The sequence below is a fragment of the Panthera pardus genome, unplaced genomic scaffold (assembly GCF_024362965.1).
Source record: "Panthera pardus isolate Hobbes unplaced genomic scaffold, ASM2436296v1 HiC_scaffold_6, whole genome shotgun sequence".
NCBI classification, from domain to species: domain Eukaryota; kingdom Metazoa; phylum Chordata; class Mammalia; order Carnivora; family Felidae; genus Panthera; species Panthera pardus.
In genome coordinates this window covers 52092427-52118074 of record NW_026526991.1, presented here as the reverse complement: position 1 = coordinate 52118074, position 25648 = coordinate 52092427, and the positions used below count along the sequence as shown (strand labels likewise).

At 40.8% G+C, this 25648-nt stretch overlaps 1 protein-coding gene and 1 long non-coding RNA gene across 9 annotated transcripts in view; one reads left to right on the top strand and one right to left on the bottom strand.

Annotated features, from left to right (window-relative positions):
* Nucleotides 1–25648, bottom strand: part of CUNH12orf56 (chromosome unknown C12orf56 homolog) — a 112235-nt gene that overhangs the window by 8471 nt on the left and 78116 nt on the right. For 3 of the 7 annotated variants that reach the window (XM_019454996.2, XM_019454999.2, XM_019454992.2), the window contains 2 exons: nt 23694–23872; nt 16951–20031 (listed from right to left, as the gene is read on the bottom strand). The exons of 1 other annotated variant lie outside the window; for it this stretch is intronic. In XM_019454996.2, coding sequence (XP_019310541.2) covers nt 19827–20031; nt 23694–23872 — 384 coding nt within the window. In that variant the 3' untranslated portion in view covers nt 16951–19826. Of the gene's footprint in view, nt 1–16950; nt 20032–20610; nt 21415–23693; nt 23873–25648 lie in introns of those variants that run through there. 3 more of the 7 variants (XM_019454998.2, XM_053895494.1, XM_019454994.2) reach the window with 2 other exon arrangements.
* LOC109270430 (uncharacterized) overlaps nt 1–25648 on the top strand; it is a 109987-nt gene that overhangs the window by 10793 nt on the left and 73546 nt on the right. For both annotated transcript variants that reach the window (XR_002081519.2, XR_008419613.1), the window contains exons 2-3: nt 9132–9216; nt 14615–14675. This is a non-coding gene — a long non-coding RNA (uncharacterized LOC109270430). The remainder of the gene's footprint in view (nt 1–9131; nt 9217–14614; nt 14676–25648) is intronic.

Here is a 25648-nt window from a genome sequence, read left to right as displayed (position 1 = left end):
TTTAGCCCCTGCAGGATCAGAAAGCACACTAGGGGTTTGGAGTGGATGCTGAGAGCCACCCGAGGGCACCCGCCACAGCTGGTCTGTGGCTTCAGGCTCTTTCCAACCCTTCTCACTTTGGCCAACTCCTTATCCTTTTATCTGAGAAACCTCCTCTGATGCTCCCTTCCGTGAGCTCCCATAGCTCTAAGCTCTGGCTCAGCCATGTACGTACCACTCCGTATGATAACAGCCTGGTTCCTTCCTCCACTAGATTGCAGTCTCCTTGAAAGCACAAACTCAGTCTTACTCATTAACATGTAGGTAATTGGTGTATATTTGTTGAGAATAATAGTTACCATAATATAACATCAGAAATAGCGTCTCTTCTCCTGTTTTTGTTGTTCCGTACTCTTGTGTGCTGGTATCTGTACACAGTGCATGCTCAGTAAATATTAACTTCCTGGTTGGAGCAAAGAGAAACTCCACCAATGCTCTATATGTGTGTATTCCAATTTGACTCTGTCTTCTAACATAGGTTAGTAATACTGTGGAATAGCTAATGTTTGAACAGTTTCAACGTATGTGTACATGTACATATGCTCAAGTGAGTATATATATAATCCCCGCAACTATTCTATTAGGTAGACGCTAATAGTGTCTACTATTTTTATTCCCATTTTATAGATGAAGAAACTGGGGCTTAGGTAAATATGTTATCTACAGTCACACCTAGTGACAGAGCTGAGACTCACATCAGGGTCTAATATCAAAATCTGTACTTTTAGCCACGATGACGATGATGTTGATTGTGATGACAGCTGTGGTTCCAGACATTGTGCTCGGCATTTTACATGTGTTTTCTTAAGCAATATATTTCCTTGCAAAGAATTGATGCTTAATGGTTGTTACATGTGGTAAGGTAGATAAACCTCTTGATTATCTGTGGACTCTGCTGCTAATTCACTATGTGACTTCAGGCAAACTACTAACCCTTCTGAGCTCTCGTTTCCTTCTCTGCAAATCAGTGAATGATTTTTAAAATATTTCTAGTTCTAAAATTCCAGAACTCTGTGAAGCAATTCTACTTTGTTTTTCATTCCATAATTTTTACTTCTTAGCCTCTGAATTCTAAGTAGGATTCCTATAGGATCTCGATTTTATTTCAGTGTTTGCTCATATCTACATGGTACCTTGTCTGGTGCTCAGCACAGTTTGTAACAGCCTCATAGAGGTATAGATGGAGATTTCTGTAAATCTCCATCTATATAAATCAATTTGTATAAATTGAGATCCATCCAAGGGGAAATACCCATCTTCACAAGAAGCCATACTTATTGTTATATGTTACCTTCCTTTGGAGATGACATTCAAATATAACTTAGGGCTACCTTAGAGATAATCATCCCTCTGCACCCTTGGAAGCTTTTCTGTAGTCTGAGATAAGATTCTTATCCTTAAGGCAAAGTTGTGGTCACTGCCTAAGCATCTACATTTGTGACTGAATAAAGAAAGGTTTCTTTTATGAAAATTGTGCTGGGTACTCGTAAAAGGGTTCTTGGTCTGTGGATAATGCCAGATACAGTAGGGAGTTTTCTACAGGGAACCTGTTTTTATTCTTCTCCCTATCTCTTACAGTACAGTCAGAAACTCACAAATCATTCAGTAGCTTTTCTGAATCTTTGAGAAATTATTTATTAGAAAATGAGTTAAAAAAGAACTAGAATTCTCCCCCAATAAATAAACCAATAAATGGCTTATGTGCAATTCAAAATGATTCTGAAACCTTGACTTTACATTTGTATTTCAGACAGCCTCAAGAAAAATAGTACCTTAAATACAGATCAAATGAGAGAGTTAAGCCAAAATGCATGTGACCAGGGAAAGAAAATAAATAACTTTTAAGATAGCTACTCTTAGCTGCTATTTGCATACTAGGGGAATGGCAACATTCGCCTCTGGGGGAAAAGGAGCCTTTGAGAAGGAAAAAAAAAAGTTGGCATTTTGGGGTAGTCGGTATGGGGGGGAGGTTTGACAACAGAAATTATGTTGCCTTGAATAATAGAACGTCCGAGATTGGACTTGAAGAACTTAAAAAAGAGATGAGAAGGAAGTCTGAGCAAAATGGCAGCACCCTGAGAAGAAAATACAGTGAGAAATTCCCCATGTTGAAAATGGCCAAAGAACTTTTAGGTACTTATATTTCTTTCCTTGTGCTGTATTATACTTCCTCCTTTCTTGTTTCCGGACTTCCATTAACAGTCCGTTATAAGCAACCACTTATAGGTGGTTGGCTCGGTTGGCTAAGCATCTGACTTCAGCTCAGGTCATGATCTCACAGTTTGTGAGTTTCAGCCCCACTTTCAGGGAGCACGAGCACTGCTTTGGGTGAACCCCGCTTCTCTCTCCTCTCTCTCTCTGTCCCTTGTGGGATTCTCTGTCTCTGCCCCTTGTTCACTTGCCCCCCCCCCTCAAAAAAATAATAATAAATGACCACTTATATGTAATGGTGCTTGGGGAATAAATGAAGAGGGGACAGTGGTCACAGCTAGGATGAAGCGGGGCACAGGGAAGATAGAAACCACAAGACAGACAAAAGCAAGAAGTTAGAATAAGACATGATCCAGAATTGTTTCTTAACTTTGGGGAATATACCTGTATATTAACAGATTGGATGAATTTCTTAGAAGCCTGGGGTGCTTGAGGTCACTCCGAAGAACACATGAAGGGTTAAAGTCTGATCTAACGCAGCAGGAAAACTCCCAGACTCTGCAGGGTCAGCACAGTGGGTTCACATACTCTTGGTTCACTTTTCTTCCAGGACTCAAATGTAGAGAATCCATAGAGAAAATTGGAGACCAACATTAAGAACCGTTCATTTGACTGGAGAAAGTACATATTTAAAAACAACAGCAACAACCAGAACTCTCTAACCAGTTCATATGTGGGTCTGTGCATTTCTTAGTAACTGTCACCATGGTAGCAAGGCAGTTTGACAAGGGCGCCTTCTTAGCATAGTACATACAAAGGGGAGAGATCACAGCTAATCATGTACTGTCTTGTACCTTCTTTATTTAGTTGTGCTCATCCCGTATTCCTGACTATTAGCCTCTGACACTTCTCTCCCTAATGGCATCAAGCACAATGCTAGGAATATATTAGGCACTCAAACATGTACACTGATTGACTGAATTAAATAAATGGTGTTTCTACTATGCCTTCCTTTCCAGTCTATAGGGAATGTCACCCGGCAGAAATCTGATCTTAAAAATGGCTCCTACGTTTGTCTGGGGGATCAAAAGTAGGCCATTTTCTTGATTGGGCTGGCCCAGTGTGGATTTCAGGTTGAGGGGGTGAAGGGACGGTGATTAGGTTCTCGGAGATACTGTATTACTGAAAGACTAACACGTGAGTGGTAAGTAGAAAAGTGAGGCTATTCGAGGCCCGGAAACTGTGTAAGGACTTGCGCGCAGCACTTTTTCCTGGGTGCAAACACAACTCTGGCAGTTTCTGTGGTGTTTGATATTAGGCCTGAGTTAAAGCCCTGAGGACAGGGCATTCCACCGATTCTGGCTTCAAACTGAGAAAGCTTTTTAAGCCCCTAGCCCCGCCTTATACCCAATTCACACTCTGCCTGGGAAGTCTCCTTATTATAGTCCCTTGAATTAATGATAATCTTTTACTAGGGCCTTTTCCCTAATACATTTTCACATTTCATTTTAATTGTCATCTATGTAATTGCTCTACATTTTCTGTTTTTTAACATTTTGTTATTTCACATTTTCTTTTAAAAGTGTTTAAACGTGGACACACCTCCTTATTTTAATAACCAGCATGCCCAGGTTTGGTACTTTAAAATCTGAGTTCCTGGGCACCTGGGTGACTTGGTTGGTTAAGCGTCCGATTTCGGCTCAGGTCATGATCTCACAATTCGTGGGTTCAAGCTCCGTGTCAGGCTTTGTGCTGACAGCTCAGAGCCTGGAGCCTGCTTTGGTTTCTGTGTCTCCCTCTCTCTCTGCCCCTCCCCCACACGTGCTCTGTGTCTGTCTCTCAAAAATAAATAAACGTTAAAAAAATTAAAAATAAAAAAATAATAAAATCTGAGTTCCTGCATTTTCAACAGATCTTCAAACTGTGCCACCTTCGCCATATGGATAGATATTCTAATCATGTTCAAGACTGAAATCAGCTGCAAGAATTTGTCTTTGGAATTCTTTCTTTTTAAAGCAGTTTTTTTTTTTTTTAATGTTTTTATTTATTTATTTATTTTGAGAGAGAGTGCGAGCAGGGGAAGGGCACAGAGAGAGGAAGAGAGAGAACCCCAAGCGCTGTCAGCACAGAGCCCGATGCAGTGCTCAAAATCATGAAATGTAAGATCATGACCTGAGTCGAAATCAAGAGTCAGATACTTAACCAACTGAGCCGCCCAGGTGACCCTGTCTTTGGAATTCTTTAGCAGTAGCTGTTGATAAAGCCCAAATGTGACCAGTTTGGTGGGTCAGCCACTGAGACATGATCATTATAATGCTATCACCCTCCCTGGGACCAACTATGCAGGACCAGCCTGTTGTGGAAAGGGCTGTATCAGTCACTATTCCCAGAGAGGAACAGGTTAAATCCTTCCAAACCTGCTGAGGAATTTGCCCTAGTTCTTCGAAACTAGCGTGTAACTTGAAAGTATAATTGGTTGCAAATGTGTTTCTTTCTTCCTCAAAATTACTTTTGAACCCTGTGAGACAGAGAGAGAGGCATTTCTCTTTGCATAGATTCAGACCGCCACTGTTGATAAACTGATCTAATTCTGTATGAAATTTGGGGAGCATACAAGTAATGTGACTTCATTTTATCAAAGGAATGTTTAGACCTCTAGTTGTGAAAGTCAATGAATACACAATTGATGTGGTTATAGCATTCAGGTCTCCTCTCTTGATTTTTTTACCTCTGAGTTTAGCACAAGTGCTCAGTGAATGTTTGTTGAATGAGTGAGTGAATGAAAAGCTCGTCACAGTGTGACTCCTGCCTACTTTTTAAAAAATACTTATGGGGCGCCTGAGTGGCTCAGTTGGTTGAGCGTCTGACTTCAGCTCAGGTCATGATCTCGCGGCCCGTGAGTTCGAGCCCCGCGTCGGGCTGTGTGCTGACAGCTCGGAGCCTGTTTCAGATTCTGTGTCTCCCTCTCTCTCTGACCCTCCCCCGTTCATACTCTGTCTCTCTCTCTGTCTCAAAAATAAATAAACGTTAAAAAAAATTAAAAAAAAATACTTATTTATTTTGAGAGAGAGAGATAGACAGCACTCATACGTGCAAACTGGAGAGGGGCAGAAAGAGAGGGGGAGAGAGAATCCCAAGCAGGTTCCACACTGCGAGCACAGAGCCCATTGTGGGGCTCAAACCCATGAACCGCAAGATCGTGATTTGAGCTGAAATCAAGAGTCAGACACTTAATTGACTAAGCCACCCAGGTGCTCCCTACCTCCTTTTCCAACTGTATTTCCTACTGTCTTTCTTCCAAAAAAAAAAAAATATACAGTAGTTTACACTCTGGCAAAACAGCTGTTCCGTTTCCCAAACACCTCTCCTGCTTTTCCACTTTGGTACTTCTGTTGCCATACCACTGCCTAGCATGCTCTTTTACATCCCAGACCATGAAAATGTGACTGTTTTCTCATCTCAAATGCCATGTCCTTCATGAAAATTTTACTGATTATTTCAATAACACATAAGCCTTTTCTCCTTATGGCTCACAAAACTTTACCTCATGTTCATTTATTATCAACCATCTTAAGTTATAATTATTTTTGTGGTTGATTTATTCCCCTTTCTATAAAGTTAGCTTCTCAAAGAAAGGCACTGGGTCTTATTAAACGTTACAGTGATTAGCACACGCTTGATACTCAATAGCTACTAGTTGCTGAAATAATTTTAGTAATTAATTTTGCTATTACTGTACTACAACTCCAGCAAATTTTATCATTTTTCTAAATAAAACAAAAATGTTCTCATATATTAACACTATTGGAGCTCCAGAATTAGATCAGAACTGTATCTTTGTCAACATTTTCTTTCTAGTTAATTCTGCAGGTTGGATATTGAAGCATTCATTAAGACTCTCGCTTTGTGTTTTAATTTTTTTAATCTTTATTTTTAAGAGAGAGAGAGAGCACTCATGCAAGTGGGGGAGGGGCAGAGAGCTAGGGAGACAGAATCTGAAGCAGGCTGCAGTCTCTGAGCTGTCAGCACAGAGCCTGATGCGGGGCTCAAACTCACAAACCGTGAAAGCTGAAGTTGGATGCTTAACCCACGGAACCACCCAGGCTCATTGTGTTTTAAATGATCATGGACTTACTTGGTTCTTTTAGTGACATCATTAGCATTATTAAAAGTCATATCTTGTTCTCCTCAAAGAAGATCTTTTGAGTATTTTTTCCTGAACTATGTATGTATTGTTAAATTCTTAACTCCGGTGATCATTCATTCCTTCGTTCTTGCCTGCATTACTAAAAAGCTGCAGTTCCGTCCATTCATCAATTTGCATGTGAGGCAAAGGGTTTCAGAGAGACTCTTGGGGCTGTGCTTTTTGCATAATGTTAAACATTTCTTTCTACTGATGACCTATTCTTGACACATAATGATAAAAACAAAGATTCTCTTCCAATTTTTTTTTTAAATTAGCTATCACCACCTGTAAGGCATAAAGAGAAAGGAAATGGAGCATAAATTATCCCAGAATTGAGCCTGGAAGTCATTTGAGAAACTTCCCTCTTGAAAGCAGAAACCCTGCTCTATACTTTATTTCCTAAAATGTCTAGCCCTCCTGAAGAAGGTAATAACTCATTTGGGAAATTCTAAGGATTTAAGACAAAAGATATAAAGAGGTGGATAAGATTGTCCTTTACAGAATTTGGGACAGTCTTAATTCTGACCAGTGCCTGGGTAGCAGTCCTGGAATACAACTTTCCAAGTCTCTTAAAAGCATTACTCATAGTGGCACCTGGGTGGCTCAGTCAGTTAAGCATCCAGCTTTAGCTCAGGTCATGATCTCACAGTCTGTGAGTTCAAGCCCCGCGTCGGGCTCTGTGCTGACAGCTCAGAGCCTGGAGCCTGCTTCAGATTCTGTGTCTCCCTCTCTTTGCCCTTCTCCCACTCACATTCTGTCTCTCTCTCTCAAAAATAAGTAAACATTTAAAAAAAAAAAAAGCATTATTCCTAAAATAAGTACTTCTCCAGTCAAACCCTCACTAGTTTTTATTTTACTATTTTATTATTTATAAGGTTTTTTCTTTTTTTTTTTAGTTATCTCTACAACCAACATGGTGCGCAGATTTACAACCCCAAGATCAAGAGTTGCATGCTTCACCAACTCATCTAGCTAGGTGCCCCCCCCCCCCCCACTTTTTAAAAGTTTATTTATTTATTTGTTTGTTTGTTTGTTTTGAGAGAGAAACAGAGCAAGTGGGAGAGGGGTAGAGAGAAAGGGAGAGACAGAATCCCAAGCAGGCTCCCTACTGTCAGTGAAGAGCCTGATGCAGGGCTTGAACTCACAAACCGCGAGATCGTGACCTGAGCTGAAACCAAGACTCAGAAGCTTAACTGACTGAGCCACCAGGTGCCCCTAGGTACCCTTTAAAAAAACTTTTTTTTTAAGTAAGAAGAAGAAACATTTAGATTAAATGTTTTCATCACCCCTTCACATTACCTCTCCAAAGAGGTAATGAGATTAAGTTTTGTTTTTCAATCATGGGAAGTTGAGGAATTTCAGCTAACTAGCCTGCTGGTCTAAGTAAGAGAAGAGAGATGGACAAAATGATTGCTTCCCTGAGAAGCTTGGCTGGGACCAAGTGAAGGTCTTCACAGCCTGGTGTCTATACAAGACGCCAATACTGAAAATAACATGAGTCTGGGTATATCTGAGCATGTGGACTGAGCTCCCGGATTTAACTACAAACCACCGAGTCGGAGGGAGTTCATCATTGTTTGTATCACACATCTATAACACATGTAGATCTGCTCCCCGGCAAGCCCCAACAACAAAAGCCTATCTGACTAGTCATCCTCCTGCTCTTCTAAATTGAATTTTCCAGATTTAAGTAGCTGAACCTGAAGTAAGCTTCTGAAAGGAACCAGTTTATCTGGTATCTGTAGCAGAGGTTGGCAAAATTCCACATTCAGGACCAAGTAGCCTGGAGCCTGTTACGTTTTTTCTTTAACAGCTTTATTGAGATATAATTCATGTGCCATACAGTTCCCCCTTTTAAAGTGCACAATTCATTGGTTTTTAATATATTTCCTGAGTTGTGCTACCATCACCACAATTAATTTTATAATATTTTCATCACACCCCCAACAATCCCATACCCATAAGCAGTCATTTCCCCTGTCTCCCCTAACTGTAATTAATCACTAATCTACTTTTTGTCTTTATATATTTGCCTATTCTGACATTCCATGTAAATGAAATCATACAGTATTTGGTCTTTTATGCCTGGTTTCTTCCACTTAGCATGTTTTCAGGATTCATCCATGTTGTAGCACATCAATACTTCATTTCTCTTTATTGCCAAATAATTTATTATATGGATGTTTCCACATTTTGGTTATGAATAATGCTGCCATGAACATTTGTATACAATATTTTGCATGGATACATATTTTCATTTCTCTTGGGCGTATATATACCTAGAAGTAGCATTGCCGGATCATATGGTGACTCTATCTTTAACCATTTGAGGAACTGCCAGACTGCTTTCTAAGGCGGCTGTGATATTTTACATTTTTACCAGTAGTGTGTGAGGGTTCCAATTTTGCCAAGAATTGCTATTAAGTATCTTTTTTATAATAGCTACCTAGGGGGTGAGAAGTGGTATCTCCTTGTGGTTTTGTTTTGCATTACTCTAATCTGCAGCCAATTTTTATATAGTCTAAAACTAAGAATGGTTTGTACATTTTTTAAATGTTGAGAAAAACACTTCATGATACATGAAAATTTTCTGAAATTTAAATTTCAGTCTCTATAAATAAAGTTTTATTGGAATATAGCCAAACCCATTCATTATGTATTGTCTGTGGCTGCTTTTCTCACTACGTTGAAGTAATTACAACAGAGACCATATGGCCTGCAAAGCCTAAAATATTTACTGTCTGACCATTCACAGAGAAAGTTTCCCAACCCTGGTCTACAATATAGTTGGATTCGACTACAAAGGATCTGGGGTAGGAAGGAGGAAGTATGACTGCCTGGTAAGAATAGATTCCTTCTTTCTTTCCTTCCTTCCTTATTCCTTCCTTCCTCTTTCTTTCTTCCTTTCTTCTTCCTTTCGTAGGCTCCACGCCCAATCTGGGGCTCAAACTCATGACCCTGAGATTAGGAGTCATATGCTCTACCAACTGAGCTAGCCAGGAGCCCAGGATTTTTTTTCCTTAATAAAAATAGAATGCAAGCTGGAAGAATAAGGAAACACATCAGGATATTATGGAACTTAGGTAGACCACCATATATTTTTATCTGGATCATTATTATAACATTCTTCCAAATCTGGGCTCTCCCCATCATACACATTTCTCCCAGAGTTCTATTCCTAATCTGCCACTCTGATCATATATTGTTCATCAGAAACCTCTAGGGGTTTCCCACATCCACAGACTCTTAGGACCATTTAACCAGGGTCTGGCATGATCTGATAGCATCTTAATGTTCCAACCTTGTCTTCCAGCACTTTGAACCAGACCACCCAGCCTGAATTTCAGGATTCTGTGCTCATTCTTATTTTTCTTCTACGTAGAATGCTTTTTCTCTTCTCCAAATCCCAAACACACTTTATTATTGTTACTGTGAAATGTTTCAAGTATACAGAGAGGTAAAGAGAATGATATAGGAATATGTATGCACTCACCAACCACCAAGCTTTGTCAAGTCTTATCATTTTCCATGTTCTGTGGTGTTAAAAAAATATCGTAGAGTTAGTTATTTTTAAAGCCTCCTTAAATACAAAATCTTACAAGTAGGCCTCCTTGAGGCCTTCTTCCTGTGATTTCCTGTGATTTCCTGTAACACTTTCTATGTACCTCCATCATTGACCTGTTCTGCCCTTATAAAATATTTTGAGTATTCCTCACTATTATCATTCTCATGGAGGGGTACAAAGATTATTTATTTTAGGTAGTCTAATGAAAAGACATTTAAAAAAATTTTAACTGTGGGTTTCTTTTTTAATGTTTATTTTTGAGAGAGAGAAAGAGACAGAGTGAGAGTGGGGAGGGGCAAAGAGAGAGGGAGACACAGAATCTGAAGCAGGCTCCAGTCTCTGAACTGTCAGCACAGAGCCCGATGCCGGACTTGAACACACAGACTGACTCTGAGATCATGACCTGAGCCGAAGTCAAGTGCTTAACCAACTGAGCCACCCAGGCACCTCCAAAATTGTGTTTATTTAAAAATGCACACTAGATGGGCACCTGGGTGGCTCAGTCAGTTGAGTGTCTGACTCTTGATTTCAGCTCAGGTCATGATCTCATGGTCATGGGATCGAACCCTGTGTGGGGCTCTGTGTTGGGCACGGAGCCTGCTCGGGATTCTCTTCCTCTCTCTCCCTCTGCCCCTCCCCTGCTTGCACTCACTCTCTCTCTCAAAAAATAAAAATGAAAAAAAAATTATAAAAAATAATCAAACAAAAATGTACATTAGAAATGTATGTACATACTAGTGTTTAAAAATCTATATCTAGATCACCAACTCTGTGATTTCCCAGATATCCTTTAGGACATGGTTAAAGTAGGTAGAGATAGTAGAAAATTATTGAGTAAATAAAAATATAGATGATATGGCAAAAATTTTGAAGATTGTATTCAAATAATTTAGCTTAGAAAACTTAGCTTGTTAGAACAGGGACTTTGTTTTGTTTATTTTTGTATGCTCTAAGTACCCAACTAACCCAGAAAAGATGCTTATTGAATTGAATTTATTTCTCTCTGGGGCAAGATCCTTGAAAATCATAGGGAACCTCCTAAACCTTCTGACAGACCACTTAAGACATTTCCCCCACATTGAATGCCCCTGGCACATATGCCAGAGACAGATGGTGCTTTTTTCCCTCTCTCCCCATCCTGTCCATTATGACAAGTTGCCCCAGTTGGGGCTTGATTAAGTATGAAATAATGCCGGTGATAGTCGTGTTCTGAAGGCATGAGGACTCCAGCTTGCCAGGATGCTCTCATCAGCGTTGCTTCAACAGAACGATCTCAGCAAATTTCAGTTTGTGGACCATTTTGGTTCTTGGATCTGGTCCACCACACACACACACACACACACACACACACACACACACACACACTCAGGATACTTTATGTTTTAGAGAAGTGTTTCTTGGTCTCCTTAAAATTCACTATTTTGTGGCATTTCTTTCTTCCTTTCTTCCTCCCTCCCTCTCTTCCTCTGTCACTTCCTCCCTCTCTTCCTTCCTCCCTTCCTTCCTTTGTAGGCTTCACGGCCAGCACAGAACCCAACATGGGATTTGAACTCACGCCCCTGAGATTGAGACCTGAGCTGAAGTCAAGAGTCAGACACTTAACCAACTGAGCCACCCAGGCACTCCTGGCATTTTTTCATTATTGTTAATACTGAACCATCTGAAGTCACGTTGGCAACTGAATTTGGTCTTGAGACTTGGCAGTGAGGAATCATTTTGTATAGCAAACCCAATGCACAATGTTAGCCAAATTATGTCATACGGTTACAAAACTCCTGTCCTATCTTCCAGCTTTTCTGAGTAAATGTGACTCTTTCAGAAGTTTCACTCCTCCTACCCTAAAATGACCTTATATGCTCTCAGATATCAGAGGATCCTAAGTGTGATGAAATCCTTTACTTTATTTCCTTTCTTATAGCCTGCTTAAATTTTAAGGTGGTGTTTTGGGAGAGTGGGAAGCAGGGGGAACCTCTGAGACCTCTGAGTCACAAAAGGAGACCAGAACATGTCTAAAGTTTGATTTAACCCTCAAAGCTTCACTCATATTGGGCTAAATAAGCCTCTGGGAGAAGCCTATGAAACTTCTGTATATGGCGTTAAGAAGTGTTTTCTTTCCTAATTCCTACTGCTAAGGCACAGGTCTTTGCTGATCTTAAAACTCCATCACAGGACTAGCTTATAACCAGGTTTTTTAATGTTACACTTTATTATCCAAATGAAGACACTTTTATAAATGAAACGGGTACTGGGAAGAAAAAGGCATAAACCACCGAGCCTCTTATCCTCTATAACAGATCCTTTCAAACTGGGGACTGGTTTTTGTGTTTTTTTTTTTTCTTCCCAGGGGAGGGGACTGGTTTTCAACTTGAAAGTCTATGGGGTTTCTCAGAGAGTTTGAAGTTTTGTTTTCATTTCAGTGACATGGCTGTGTTTGCATTGTTTGCGCTAATCCATTGTTTGTCCCGAGTGGGAAAATTTTAATTGTCCCTCGTCAAAAAGAGAATAGAATCAGACTTCACTTCCAGATAGGGAAATGTTCAAGCCAAGCCAAGTCAGGGGACAGCATGGCCTGTAAAAAAAAGACATGTAGTAGTTCTGAAAGAGAAGAGTAAAGTGTGATAGCAGGATACTGAACTCAAGAGCCTGTGTTGTATATTGTACCGTATTCATTTTGCAAGAGGAGATGGAGTTTCAGCAAAATGTCATACATTACATTAAAAATATTAATTTGTATTTAATTTTACAAACGTTTCAGTCCTAAATTTGTGTTGGTTAAGTGTCCAACCTCTGCTCAGGTCATGATCTCGCCGTTCGTGAGTTCGAGCCCCACGTCGGGCTTTTTGCTGACAGCTAAAAGCCTGGAGCCTGCTTCAGATTCTGTGTCTCCCTCTGTCTCTGCCCCTCCCCTGCTTGCGCTCTGTTTCTCTCTCTCAAAAATAAACATTAAAAAATAAATAAATAAATAAATTTGTGTTGACTTAATAAGAGCATAAGGAGCTTTCTTACACCTATATTTATGTAGTACCTATTAAAGAAGCATAACCACAAAAAATAATTTAATTTTGAAGGTCCACAGGAATTTTAAAAGTTTAAGAGTCCATTCTCCTGCTTAGAGCAGTTTTAGTATTAGATCTTTTTCTTCCTAACCCAACTATGCCCTCTGGTGGTGTAGTTGCTGATAGAAGCAAAATACTCCCTTTATAAAATGTGTCCTTTTCAGATTCATTTGTAGATCAGCTGTGCAGCCGACAAAATAATTTCCCTGTAGAAACGGTGTTGTAAACAATGGCAGTTACTGCCGGATAGCCCACAAAAACCCACAGTGGTTCTAGGTCACTTGATCCTCAACCTCCTTTGACCTCCTTCACTGCCTTCCTCACTGGCCAAACAAACAGATCACCATGTCCCCAGTCACTGTCAACACCACTACTACTCTGTCCCCATACCTTTCCAGAGTAGAAAGAGGGAGGAAGTGAGTTAGTGCTTCTGTCAACTCCAAAATCTTATAGAAATAACTTGTGCCCTGAAACCCGTCCCCGTCCTGGGGCCTTCAGAGGAATGGGCCACCTAGAAGGAAACTTAGAGGTCCTCTTTGCTTCTTTCCAAATCTTGGGGTAAATAATCTTGCTTCCTTTTCTTTTGTCCTGCCCAGAGCTCCTCTTAGCTTTTCAGGGTTAGAGTCATCTTCCAAGTAGAAGGCAACAAGGAAGGAAAAGCAGACTAGAAAAAAGTGGAAAGAAAAGAAAATGCTTTGACCCAAGGTTTCCCCAAACCCAGAAGTCAGAAGTCTCTGATATCTAACCAGTAAACCTTCAAACACCTCGTCTCCTCCATGCTTGACAACTTTCCCTTACCAGTCCCTTCTGGAAGAGGAAGGGTTGAGGGAACACTCAGTCTCATGGTACCTGGTGTGTATCATACCAGGAGCATTTAAGCAGTCAGCTATTATTTGTACTTTGTGATTCCGAGGGCCTCTCCGTGGTGAGGGATAGGGACGATGTGGACCCTGCTGTGTCTAGGCAGATACAAATCCCATTTTCAAGCAACTAGAAGAGGAGCGCCTGGGTGGCCCAGTAGATTAAGTATCCGACTTCAGCTCAGTTCATGATCTCACAGTTTGTGGGTTTGAGCCCCAAGTCGTGCTCTGTGCTGGCAGCTCGGAGCCTTGAGCCTGCTTCAGATTCTGTGTCTTCTTCTCTCTTTCTCTCTTTCTGTCCCTCCCCTGCTCATGCTCTCTTTCTCTCTCTCTCTCTCTCAAAAATAAATAAACATTAAAAAAAAATTTTTTTAAGATAAAGGAACTAGAAGAACTCTTCAGAAGATTATTGAATCCATTTATAGTGACAAAAGGGAAAATTTATATGATTTTAACAAAGTAGGAAAAAATAGCAAAAACATAGAGACAAGTGAAACACTTCAGCTAGTTAGAGTACCTGACTGTGGTACATTACTTAATTTGGAATTGCCCTAACATTGACATAATGTGTAAGTTTATTTCAAATAAATGAAAATGTTGATCGTTTTATCTATTGCTATTTAGTAAACCACTCAGTGGGGAGTAGGAGAGACTTAGAAGCTGGCCAGCAGGGAAACTGCTGATGGCTGTGAAAGGTTTTTTATTCATACCAGCAGCATCACACTGTGATATGAATTTTTTTCTATCATTCTTCTAGGTAAGGAAAGGAAAAGAAAGCTGGAAACACTGGAAAAATAAACGAGTTCTTTCCTGTGAAGGTGAGCTTGATTATTTTTCTGTTGAATTTTGGTAAAATAGCAAGGATTAGATTAATTAATGATTGATAACAAATGAAGATTAGTGAGAACGGGTAGGGTACTTAATACTACCTAAATATTTGTATTTAAGTTTTTATCTGCATTATGTATCCTATTTGAAAATAAAGTTTCTGTAAAGTACAAAAACAAAAATAAAATACTTTGGGCGTGAAAAAATAAATTAAAAAAAAACCCAAAGAATCTAAAACTCAGAAGCTTAAAACAACCCTTTATTTAAAAACAAAACAAAGTTGAGCTCATAAAAACAGAGTAGAAAGTGCTTGCCAGGGGCTAGGGAACAGGGGAGAATAGGGAGAGGGAGAGGACTACCTCTCCAAATTTTCAAGGGTACAAACTTTTATTTTATTTATTTTTTGATTTTTTTTTAAATGTATATTTTTGAGAGAGAGACAGATAGTGTGGGTGGGGGAGGAGCAGAGAGAGAGGGAGACACAGAATCTAAAGCAGGCTCCAGGCTCTGAGCTGTCAGCACAGAGCCCAACTCAGGGCTCAAACCCATGAACCCTGAGATCATGACCTGAGCTGAAGTCAGATGCTTAACTGACTGAGCCATTCAGGTGCCCCAAGGGTACAAATTTTTAGTTGTAAGATGAAGAAAGTGTGAGAATCTAATGTATAACATGGTGACTATAGTTGATAATACTGTATTGTATAAATGAAACTTGCTAGGAAAGTAGAACTTAAATATTCTCATTAAAAAAGGTGAATATGGCGGGGGTGGGTGGGCGGCGCCTGGGTGGCTCAGTCCGTTAAGCATCCGACTTCGGCTCAGGTCATGATCTCGCTGTTTGTGGGTTTGAGCCCCATGTTGGGCTCTGTGCTGACAGCTCGGAGCCTGGAGCCTGCTTCACATTCTGTCTCCCTCTCCCTCTGCCCCTCCCCTGCTTGTGCTCTGTCTCTCTTTGTCTCTCAAAAATGAATAAATGTTAAAAAAAAAAAAAAAAAAAAGGTGAATATGGGGGCACCTGGGTGGTTCAGTTGGTTAAGCGTCCAACTTCGGCTTGGGTCATGATCTCACAGTTCGTGGATTTGAGCCTTGCATCAGGCTCTGTGCTGACAGCCCGGAGCCTTCTGATTCTGTGTCTCCCTCTCTCTGCCCCTCCCCTGCTTGCATGCTGTCTCTCTCTCTCTCTCTCTCTCTCTCTCTCTCTCTCTCTCTCTCTCTCTCTCTCAAAAATAAATAAACATAAAAAAATTAAAAAAACAAAAGGTGAATATGTGAGAAGATGGGTGGGTGGGGAGAAATCCTTTCACAGTGTATAGGCACGTGAAATCATCACATGGTAAGCTTGTAAATATCTTACAGTTTTCTCAGTTATACTTTTACTATAAAACTGGGGAAAAAATCCAGTCTTATTGTATCTCAGAATTCTGTAGATTGGCCGGGTGGTTCTCGTACAGGCCTCCCTCGGGGTCTCTCAGGATTTTGATGGGAGGTGAGCACTGGGGCTGGTGCTGTTGCCTCTCTTGGCCTCCTTCGCCCATTCCCTGAGTCCTTTCCTTCACACACTGTGCCAGGCACCATTCCAGTTGCTGGGTTATCATCTTGAATAGGACAAATGAAGGCCAGACCCTCAAACAGCTTACATTCTTAAATTCTGACATTGCAAAAATACCCAGGAAACAAATCCATTATGATGTGATGTAGGTGGGTAGGAGGCTACTTTGGAGTGATCAGAGAAGTCCTATTTGAAGTAACACTTGAAGATCTGGGGGACAAGGATTTGCTAGTGCAAGTTTCCAGGGCTTGAAGGGACTTGGGGATTTAAAGCGATGCACAAAATCCAGTGTGTTTGGGGAGAAGTAAATGAGGAGACCAATTGGGTTAGGTCACAGAATTAGTCAGAGGCCAGGTCATGAAGGGCCCTGAAAGCCATTAAGGACTTTGGATTTCATCCTGGGTAATAGGAAGTTTTTAAATCATAAATGTATTAATTCTCTTGTTGAAAAGATCACTCTTGCCTTAGAGAAAGGGGTCAAGGGTGAAAACAAGGAGACTAAATAAATAGGCTGTTGCAGTAGGTGCTGGAGGCTTGGACAGGGTGAAAGCTGTAATTCTGGGAAGTCAGTAGATCCCAAATATATTTTGAAGGCATCTCCAGTAAGCACTGCTGATAGGTTGCATTGGGTGAATGAAAAGAAAGGAGAAAACACAGAGGTTCTCAAGTTTCTCTTTTGAGCAGTGGGATGAATGAAATACCATTCACTGAGAAGACTGTAGAAGAACATTTTTTATTTGGGGTGACGCAAGAAGCAAATATAAAATTTTATTTGAACATGTTGAAGTATGTTATGCTTCCTCAATAATTTGTAATTGAACTCGATGGTTTGAGGTTTACCCAAACTGCAAAAATAAGCCAGGTTATAACAAAGTGTCCTGCTATCTGGGAAATTAGAATAAATGGTAAATATTTAAAGTATAAGTTCATCAAGCAAGTTAGTATTTCTGTTACGATAATAGCTACAATTTGTTAAAGGGTTTTTGTTTGAACCATATGAAATTATGGATATCGACAATTTTGAACTTGAAATGGCAATATCATATGGTTCATCCCAGTACATAGTAGCCACAGAATTATTTCTTTATATATGAATGAATAAATATTCACAAAAACCCTTAAGGTAGGCTTTTTGTTATCTTACAGTTGATAAAATGGAAGTTCTGAAAGAGGTTAACTAACCTGCCACAGGGATGGTGACAAGAAAGTAGGCAAGGAGGAATGAAAACAAGGTCTTTCTGCCCTAGCATCTGAACTTTAAGCCACAAAGTCATACTACCAAGATCTCTAGCCAAGGAGTCCTGCTGCTTCCAAATGAGAAAAGCTTCAGACCTCATACACAGATATGCAGATACAAGAGTGCTTGGTCTGATTGGATGGAGAATTGCCGACTGTCTCCCTTCTGGAGAAACCCAAGTCCAAGTGGACCTTACAAGCCAGCATCGCATTTTACAAGTAGATACACTGAACAAAAAGAAATCAGATAGTCAATACTATTAAAAGTTTCTCAAAAATTCCCATCAATTTCTTCAAAAATTTCCATATTCCCTTCTATAATCATCACTGACCTTCTCTATGCTACAAAAATATTAACTATAAAACAAGTGAGTCTAACCTCAGAGAAAGAATATATAATGTCACAGGTTGGAGCTTATCACTAGTCAACAAGCTTTGACCACTTTTATCAAATGCCTCAGAGCACATTTATTACTGTACTCTCAAGCATTCTTATACACTATTAGAAGTGATACTGCCCATGAGTGAGATTCAATAGGGAAACATGTAAAATATGTTATCAATTATAGGGTCTTCAAGCTTCTCCCTCTTTACATAGTTTCTAGGTTATCTAGATTTCATTAAAGTGAACACTACGTGTGAATCAATTAGGAACTCTATAAATACAGTATATCAGTTTGATCCGTTAGTGCTTAGTTGTGTAAGACAAAGGCTGACAAAAGTTTCCATAACTAAAAAGCTTTCTGTCTACCCTTGGGAAGAGTATTTCCCACATAGCTCTTATATTAGCAGTGTCAATTAGAGCCAACTATTCCTGGTGGTAAGCAATAGAAATAGTCACTTGTCAATTAAATCACACTCCTACTAATGGAAAATTGAAGTTTTTATTTAATAAGCACGTGAATCTGGGGCACCTGGGTGGCTCAGTCAGTGAAGCGTCTGACTCTCGATCTTGGCTCAGGTCATGATCTCTCAGTTTGTGAGTTGGAGTCCTGCATTGGGCTCTGCACAAGCAAAGCCTGCTTGGGAATCTCTCTCTTCCTCTCTCCCTGTCCCTCCCCCATTTGCACTTCCATGCTCTCTCCCTCTCTCTCTCAAAATAAATAAATAAACATTTAAAAAATAACTAAATTAATCTGTTCTTCAATACTATATTGATCAGGGGGTCTCTGAGTAGAGGAGCTAGTATAGTAGCTATTCCCCACATTGGTGCAAAAAAAATAATAAAGTCAGTACTTATTTTTTTAAGGGCCAGTACTTACTAGTCTGTAAGTTCTCAGCCAGCTTCAGTGTTATTTTAGTAATAATAATGGTAATAATAATAATGAATACTATGTACCGAATCCTTACTACATGCCACATACCATGATATGTGCATTACAAACATCTTCGCATTAAAATCTCCTAACAATCCAGTGGGATAGGTTGTATTATCTTTCTTTTGACTGAAGCTTAGAGATGCTAAGTAACTTCCCAATGTCCAAAACTGCTGCAGAGCTAAGATTTAAACTCAACCATTTTGGCCTCAAAACCCATGCTCTTCCCCCTATTATATGTGCGTGTGTGTGCATGTGTAACAGTAGAGCTGATTACTGTGAGTTTACTCTTAGTGCAGGTGATAAATGGCAATGCCTGTGTTATAAAAGTGGTCAAAGAGTCTAGAATTTTGAGCCCAGCCTGAAAACTAGCTTTATGTGCTTGCTTTTTTGGTGATCCTTTGTATTTGTAAAAAGTTATATATGTGATTTTCATATTCAAAATGTTTCTACAATTAGACTTCCTAAAAGTAATTATTTTGTAGTTGAAGTCAATATTTAATTGGTCAAATGTGTCTGATTACTTACAGAGATGGATTATTTAGTGATTTTCTTGGCTTTGGCATTAATGCAAAAAACACAGTAGGAAAGAATTGTGGAAAGATAACCGTTTAAAGTATGTATTAATTTTGGGGTTGCCCTCCCACATTGTGCACACGCATAGACAAATGTCATAAGAAAATCAGGATGACAAATTATTCAACCATTAGCTTTCAAAAATGCCACTGACATAGTCCTATATGGAGAGATTCAGATGCATTCTGACAGAGCTTTGGCTCCCAGAGATTAAGTATACTCTTAGAGAAAAGAGAACAGTGAGTGGGAGAAAGGGGCCCTTCAAGCACCTGTCTAAGACATGCAGGAGAGAATCCCAGGCCCTCTCAGGAGCCAGCACTGCTCTTAGCCCAGAGCTGGGGCACTTTGTAGAAGCTGAGGCAGAGCTGATCGTCCTCTCGTTGTCATTCTGTGGGTTCCACCCTTCACCAGGGGTCAGTCAACCCACTGTCCATCATTAGTCCAGTCTGAAGTATTGCTTGCATTTATCCCAAGAATCTTTTCAGCTTCTTCTGAATGTCTCTTGGGAGCAATCCCTCATCTAAGAGCTCAGGACATTCATAAACACCATTCTGTTCCGCGCCCCCCCCCCCCATCTCCACCTCCAGATTAGAAACTAGAAGTCTTGTAGTCTTTGATGGGTGATAGTGGAGGAGCCTTGGATGCTTTGTGGGGTGATGCTGGTGACAGCTGAAAGAGAAACGTTCGGTCCAAAGAAAGCAGGATTATTTGGAATCAACGTGAAATCACCCATTGACCTGGATAGCAGAGAAATGCACTACCCCATCACAGAGTGTTAAGAAGCATTTTGTCACAGGCAGAGAATGTTTAGAGCGGGATGAGAGCTTGGAGAACATCTTGTCTCACCCTTCCACATAGCAGAGGAAGCCCAGAAAGGAGACCTGCCTTTTTTAAGGTCAAATACCTGGTTAATGGCTCAGCCACAACCAGTAATAAGATGTCTTCAGTGAGTTTAATTCTCTCTCTAATGCACAGCACAGAAAAATCTGGCTTGCGGGCTCTTTTTTGGGGTTTTTCTCAGATCCTCTTTCAAGGCATGATAAGTCAAAATAGAGAACCCACTTCCTAAGTTCTTAGAATTCCAAGTTCAACAGCTCACAGTGACACCAAAGTTGAGTTTTTGTTGGATTAGTTTATTGCTGTAAGATAAAGTGAAGACATTTTTTTAAATGGTTGGGAGAAATTTGACAGTAAATTTCAAATATTAAAAAAGAAAAAAAAGAAAAAAAAGAAAAAAGAAAAAAAAAATAAATGGTTGGGAGAGCCATAACTGCTTAAAGACAATTTCTCTTTCACAGAGACTCTATGAGAGTCTCACACTAGCCCATGAGTGCCTGAAACTGAGCACCAGAATGCATTTAATTGTGAAGAAAGCCCAAGCTTCCTTCCCCGTGATAAATGAAGAACTGACCTTTCTTCTAGCTGTGCCTGTGTTCTTCTGCTCTTTCTCTGGTGAATACTTACTTCATTGGGATTTTTACAGGTAGACAGGCAGGGGTGTCTACCTATTGCTCAGCATTTCTCTCATGACCACCTTGCAATTTCTAGTCCCCACACGGTTTATCTTTGGGTATTTCAGTGGGTTCACACCACTCTCCATTGTCACACCAACAAACTCATCAGGTTGCACTTTCTACATTTACTCTCCACAGGCCTCTGTTTTCTTTATAGTTTTTTATTTTTAGAAACTTCTTTTGAGAGGAACACTCATTTTTTAGCATCACTTTACGTATGTCATCGTATTTAAAGTTTATTTTTTTGTGGCAGATAAACGACTATTTAAAGACTTCTCTTACGGGTATTGATGGAACCTTTAAATAAAATCTGTTTGTAAGACACAGGGATAGCCAGATATTAAATAAGTCAAAATTTTAAGTCTTCTTGTAAATATTAGGTTGACTCCTGATTAACATTTGAGATTCTTATTAACGTTCCACACATTGTTTCTGTTCAACCAATTTCAGAACTTCATGAAAAAGTTGAGTGGTAGGTTGGGTAATAGGATACCACAATGGGAGCCTTTTTTCCAAGGCTGGCATGTGAATAAAGTACCTGCAAATCATGAAAAGAAACAAAATAGCTTTAAAAGCAAGAATTTTCACATTGCTCGCAGCAGTATGCACATACTCACTGGGCGTAGGGCTGTTGGGGATGGGGGTCTAAACCTAAGACTCAGCCAGTATCCGCAGCGGTCTGATCTCCCCTGTTTGTGACCTAGAACATCTCTGCTATGTGTGCCTTTCAGCTGACTGAGACACTTCACTTCATTCAGCAAAGGAAGTGAATTTCATTTATAATGTATCCATTCTGAAGGCATTACTAGGGAAGCCAGGACTGTCCTCGCCACAGTGTGTGCTGAGCGACTTGCTTCTGGTTTCCTCAGACAACACACAGGAAGTTGAAACGAAAGGGTCAAGTTGTGGTGACCTGGAGGCCCCAGTCAGGAGGGAAGAGTAGGATTCATCCCCATGGCCTCTGTGAAAGTTTGGGAAAAGCCAAGGGAAGAAAGAGAAGGAGAAAACCGTTAGCCCTCCCCTGATGGCTTAAAAGATAGGTTCTCAACTCTGGGGGTGCACATGAGAATCATCTGGGGGAGTCTTTGTTGTTGTTGTTGTTGTTGTTGTTGTTTTTCAATGTCAAAACCCAGGATCCACTGCAGACAAAATGAACAGAAGTTCTGCATGTGACACCTGAGTGTCAGTACTTTTTCAGTTACTCTGGTGATTCTAATGCATGCAAATTGAAAATCACTACTTTACAACAAGGATCACAAACCTAAATGCCCACAGGTAACCGATGAGGAGGAGGGTCGGCTAAGAGTAGAGAGGAGGCAAGTAGCACACTAACGAAGTACAAGTACGCCAGAGGGCAGCTGCTGCTGAGCTCTCGCCAACTCTTGTCATGCAGGAATGTGACGCCATTTTGGCAGATTTTTAAATATGCGTAGCTAATCATTTAAAAATTGGGTTGTGTGATACATGCTACAACATGCATGCACCTCGAAAACATTATGCTAAGTGAAAGAAGCCAGACACAAAAGGCCATATATTGTATGATTCTGTTGATGTGGAATGTCCAGGATAGACAAATCCACAAGAGAGAAAGCAGATTAGTGGTCACCAGGGGTGGGGGGAGGGGAGTATGGGTTGTGACTGCTTAAAGGGTACCAAGTTTCTTTGGAGGTGATGAAAATATTCTGCAAGTAGATAGTGGTAATGGTTGCACAACATTGTGAAATGTATTGAAAGCCACTGAATTGCACACTTCAAAATGGTGAATTTCATGCTATACCTTAAAAAATAACTGCGGGGGCACCTGGGTGGCTCAGCAGGTTAAGCTTCTGACTTCGCTCAGCTCATGATCTCATGGTTGGTGAGTTGGAGCCGGGCACCAGGCCCTGCGCTGACAGCCCAGAGCATGGAGCCTGCTTCGGATTCTCTCTCCCTCTCTCTCTGCCCCTCCCCCACTTGTGTTCTGTCTCTCAAAAATAAGTAAACGTTAAAAAAAACAAAAAACAGAAAAAAAATAAGCTTTGTGGACCAATGCAGACAGGCCAAAGAAAACCGTTTTATAGAAGCCAGAGTGGGACCTATGGTGTAAAACCACATGGAGGAAAACCAGGGTCCACAAATTGGGCTGAAAATTTTTAAAAAGCCAATCTAACATAATGTATGCCTCCACATCCTTTCATGTCTGCAACCAAACTGGTAGCAAAGCTGTGCCTGCTGCACCCTTTTCATCTTAAGTCAGACACAAGCTGGGTTTTTTCCTTGATAGGTGCTAATGCAGAGCTGAGCGGCTGCCAGCCTATAAATAGAAGTAGGAACCCCTGAGGCGCAGAACAAGCTGGCTGATGAAACCAGCGCTTTTATTCCTCTCCCTTACTGTTTTGTTACTGAGCAAGAGAGGGGTAAAGGAAACAGACAATAATAACCACACTCATTAATTGTTTCTCCTTTATCAATTGCTTTTTTCCCAATGTGCCGTTAAATTCACACTCCCTAATTTATCATCCCCTTCAGTAGGGTTTGTTACTCTTAATTACTCACAGCATGTTAAAATCATTACTACTTCCGTGAGGCGCTCACTGGCTGCAACAAAGACAATGAGGGAGGCTCGGCTCTTCAAAGAGACTTTGAGGTTTCCTTAGTCTCTGCTAGCCTGGGAATACACTTCCACTGGCAGTGGTTTAAGAGCTCCCCCAAATCCTACTTTACCACGGATCAAAGTGAAATATTACTAAAAACAAAAATAGAATTGCCCTCATCACTTCCATCTTCTAAATATCGGGCCGTGTTGCAGAAAGAAGATGAGATTCAGATTTTCCTTACCTGAATTCTTCTCTGTAGTCATTCCTAATATACTCAGCTAAAGTCTGGCTGTACCGCAGGCAGCTCTTGAGGATGTAAAACTGCTGATACAGCAGAACGGCTTGGCTGGGACTTAGCAGCTGAAATGAAGCTCCAAGCCCCTTTACCACCTGTTTCACAATACTGGCCAGGAAGGTGATCTAAACAAGAAAAAAACAGTGACAATGTAGACTGCATGCCACCCATAAGGCACCTGTTTCAGCTGGGGCCTCACCTATACAAGTAGGCTGAAGTCCTCACCGCCCTTACACCAATACTGCACTGTTTCTCACTGAAACGGTACCCAAGAGAACACCAGACCGTAGACCAGTTGGGTTTACCGATCGCCCCCCTCAAGCAGGATCAGAATAAATGCTGACCATCAAGGAAATTTGGTTCTAATGTAAAAGGAGAACATTGGAAGCAGGAGTGGGGACAGAAGAGGAGCTTGGAAAGGCCTGTGGCTTCCTCCAGGAGAGAAGATAGTCTCTCTTCTCTTCTGTTGTGAAGAACAAATGGCCCACAGAAATAAATTTCCTGTAACTTTCAAAGAGGGTTCCTCCAAGGCTGTAGTTCTCAAAATTTAGTATGCATAAAAATCACCTAGGCAGCTCACTAGACATGTGGAATCCTAAGACCCGCCTCAAGGTATTTACCATAAACAATTCCCATGGCTTTGTTCCACAGACAACACGTTGACAAACACCAAGTGAGAAACCCAGGAAAACCAGGCTTGACACAAACAAGTGATGTTGATGTCACTGTTAGCTGGGGTTTTCTTTTTTTTTTTTAACGTTTACTTTTGAGACAGAGAGAGACAGAACATGAATGGAGGGAGGGAGGGTCAGAGAGAGAGGGAGACACAGAATCAGAAGCAGGCTCCAGGTTCTGAGCTGTCAGCACAGAGCCCGACGCGGGGCTCGAACTTACGGACCATGAGATCACCACCTGAGCCGAAGTCAGACGCTTAACTGACTGAGCCACCCAGGCGCCCCTAGCTGGTGGGGTTTTCATTGAGACTATGTCTGCGATCATTTCTGATGGGGCAATGAAAATGGAAATAGTAGCAATAATGTGAACTTCTTGAATTCCTGCTTCTCACACACACACACAAAAGTCATTTACAACCAAACCAAGGAGGCCTGGCTGGCTCAGTTGGTAGAGCATGTGACTCTTGATCTCGGGATCATGAGTTCAAGCCCCATGTTGGGTGTAGAGATTACTTAAACACACACACACCCCAAAGGGGCACCTGGGTGGCTCAGTTAGTTAAGCTACTACAAGAACAGAAAGGAACACTAGTGTCCTTTCAAGCTCTAATGAGCAGGTCCCTTTGCATGCCCATTAAATTAGTAGCAATAAAGGTATTGCCTTTTCTATTGATGCTGCTCATCATGGGCTCAAACCCATGAACCTTGAGGTAATGATCCAAGCCAAAGTAGGACGCTTGGCTGACTGAGACAGCCAGGCTCTTCTAACTTTATTTTTTTAATTTATTTTGAGAGAGAGAGAGAGAGAACAAATAGGGGAGGGGCAGAGAGAGAGGGAGACGGAGAACCCCAAGCAGGCTCTGCACTGTCAGCGCAGAGCCTGACACAGGGCTCCATGTCACAACCGTGAAATCATGACCTGACCTGAAATTAAGATTCAGAGGCTTAACTGACTGAGCCACCCAGGGGCCCCATGCCATCTCTTTATTATGAGAGATTTATTTATTTTTTTGTTTTAATCTACTTCTATGATTGTTATTTTTTAAATATAATTTATTGCTAGATTGGCTTACCTACAACACCTAGTGATCATCCCAACAAGTGCCCTTCTCAGTGCCCATCACCCATTTTCCCCTCTCACCCACCCTCAGTTTGTTCTCCGTATTTTACAGTCTCTTGTGGTTTGCCTGCCTCCCTCCCTCTCTGTTTCCCTCTCTGTTTATAACA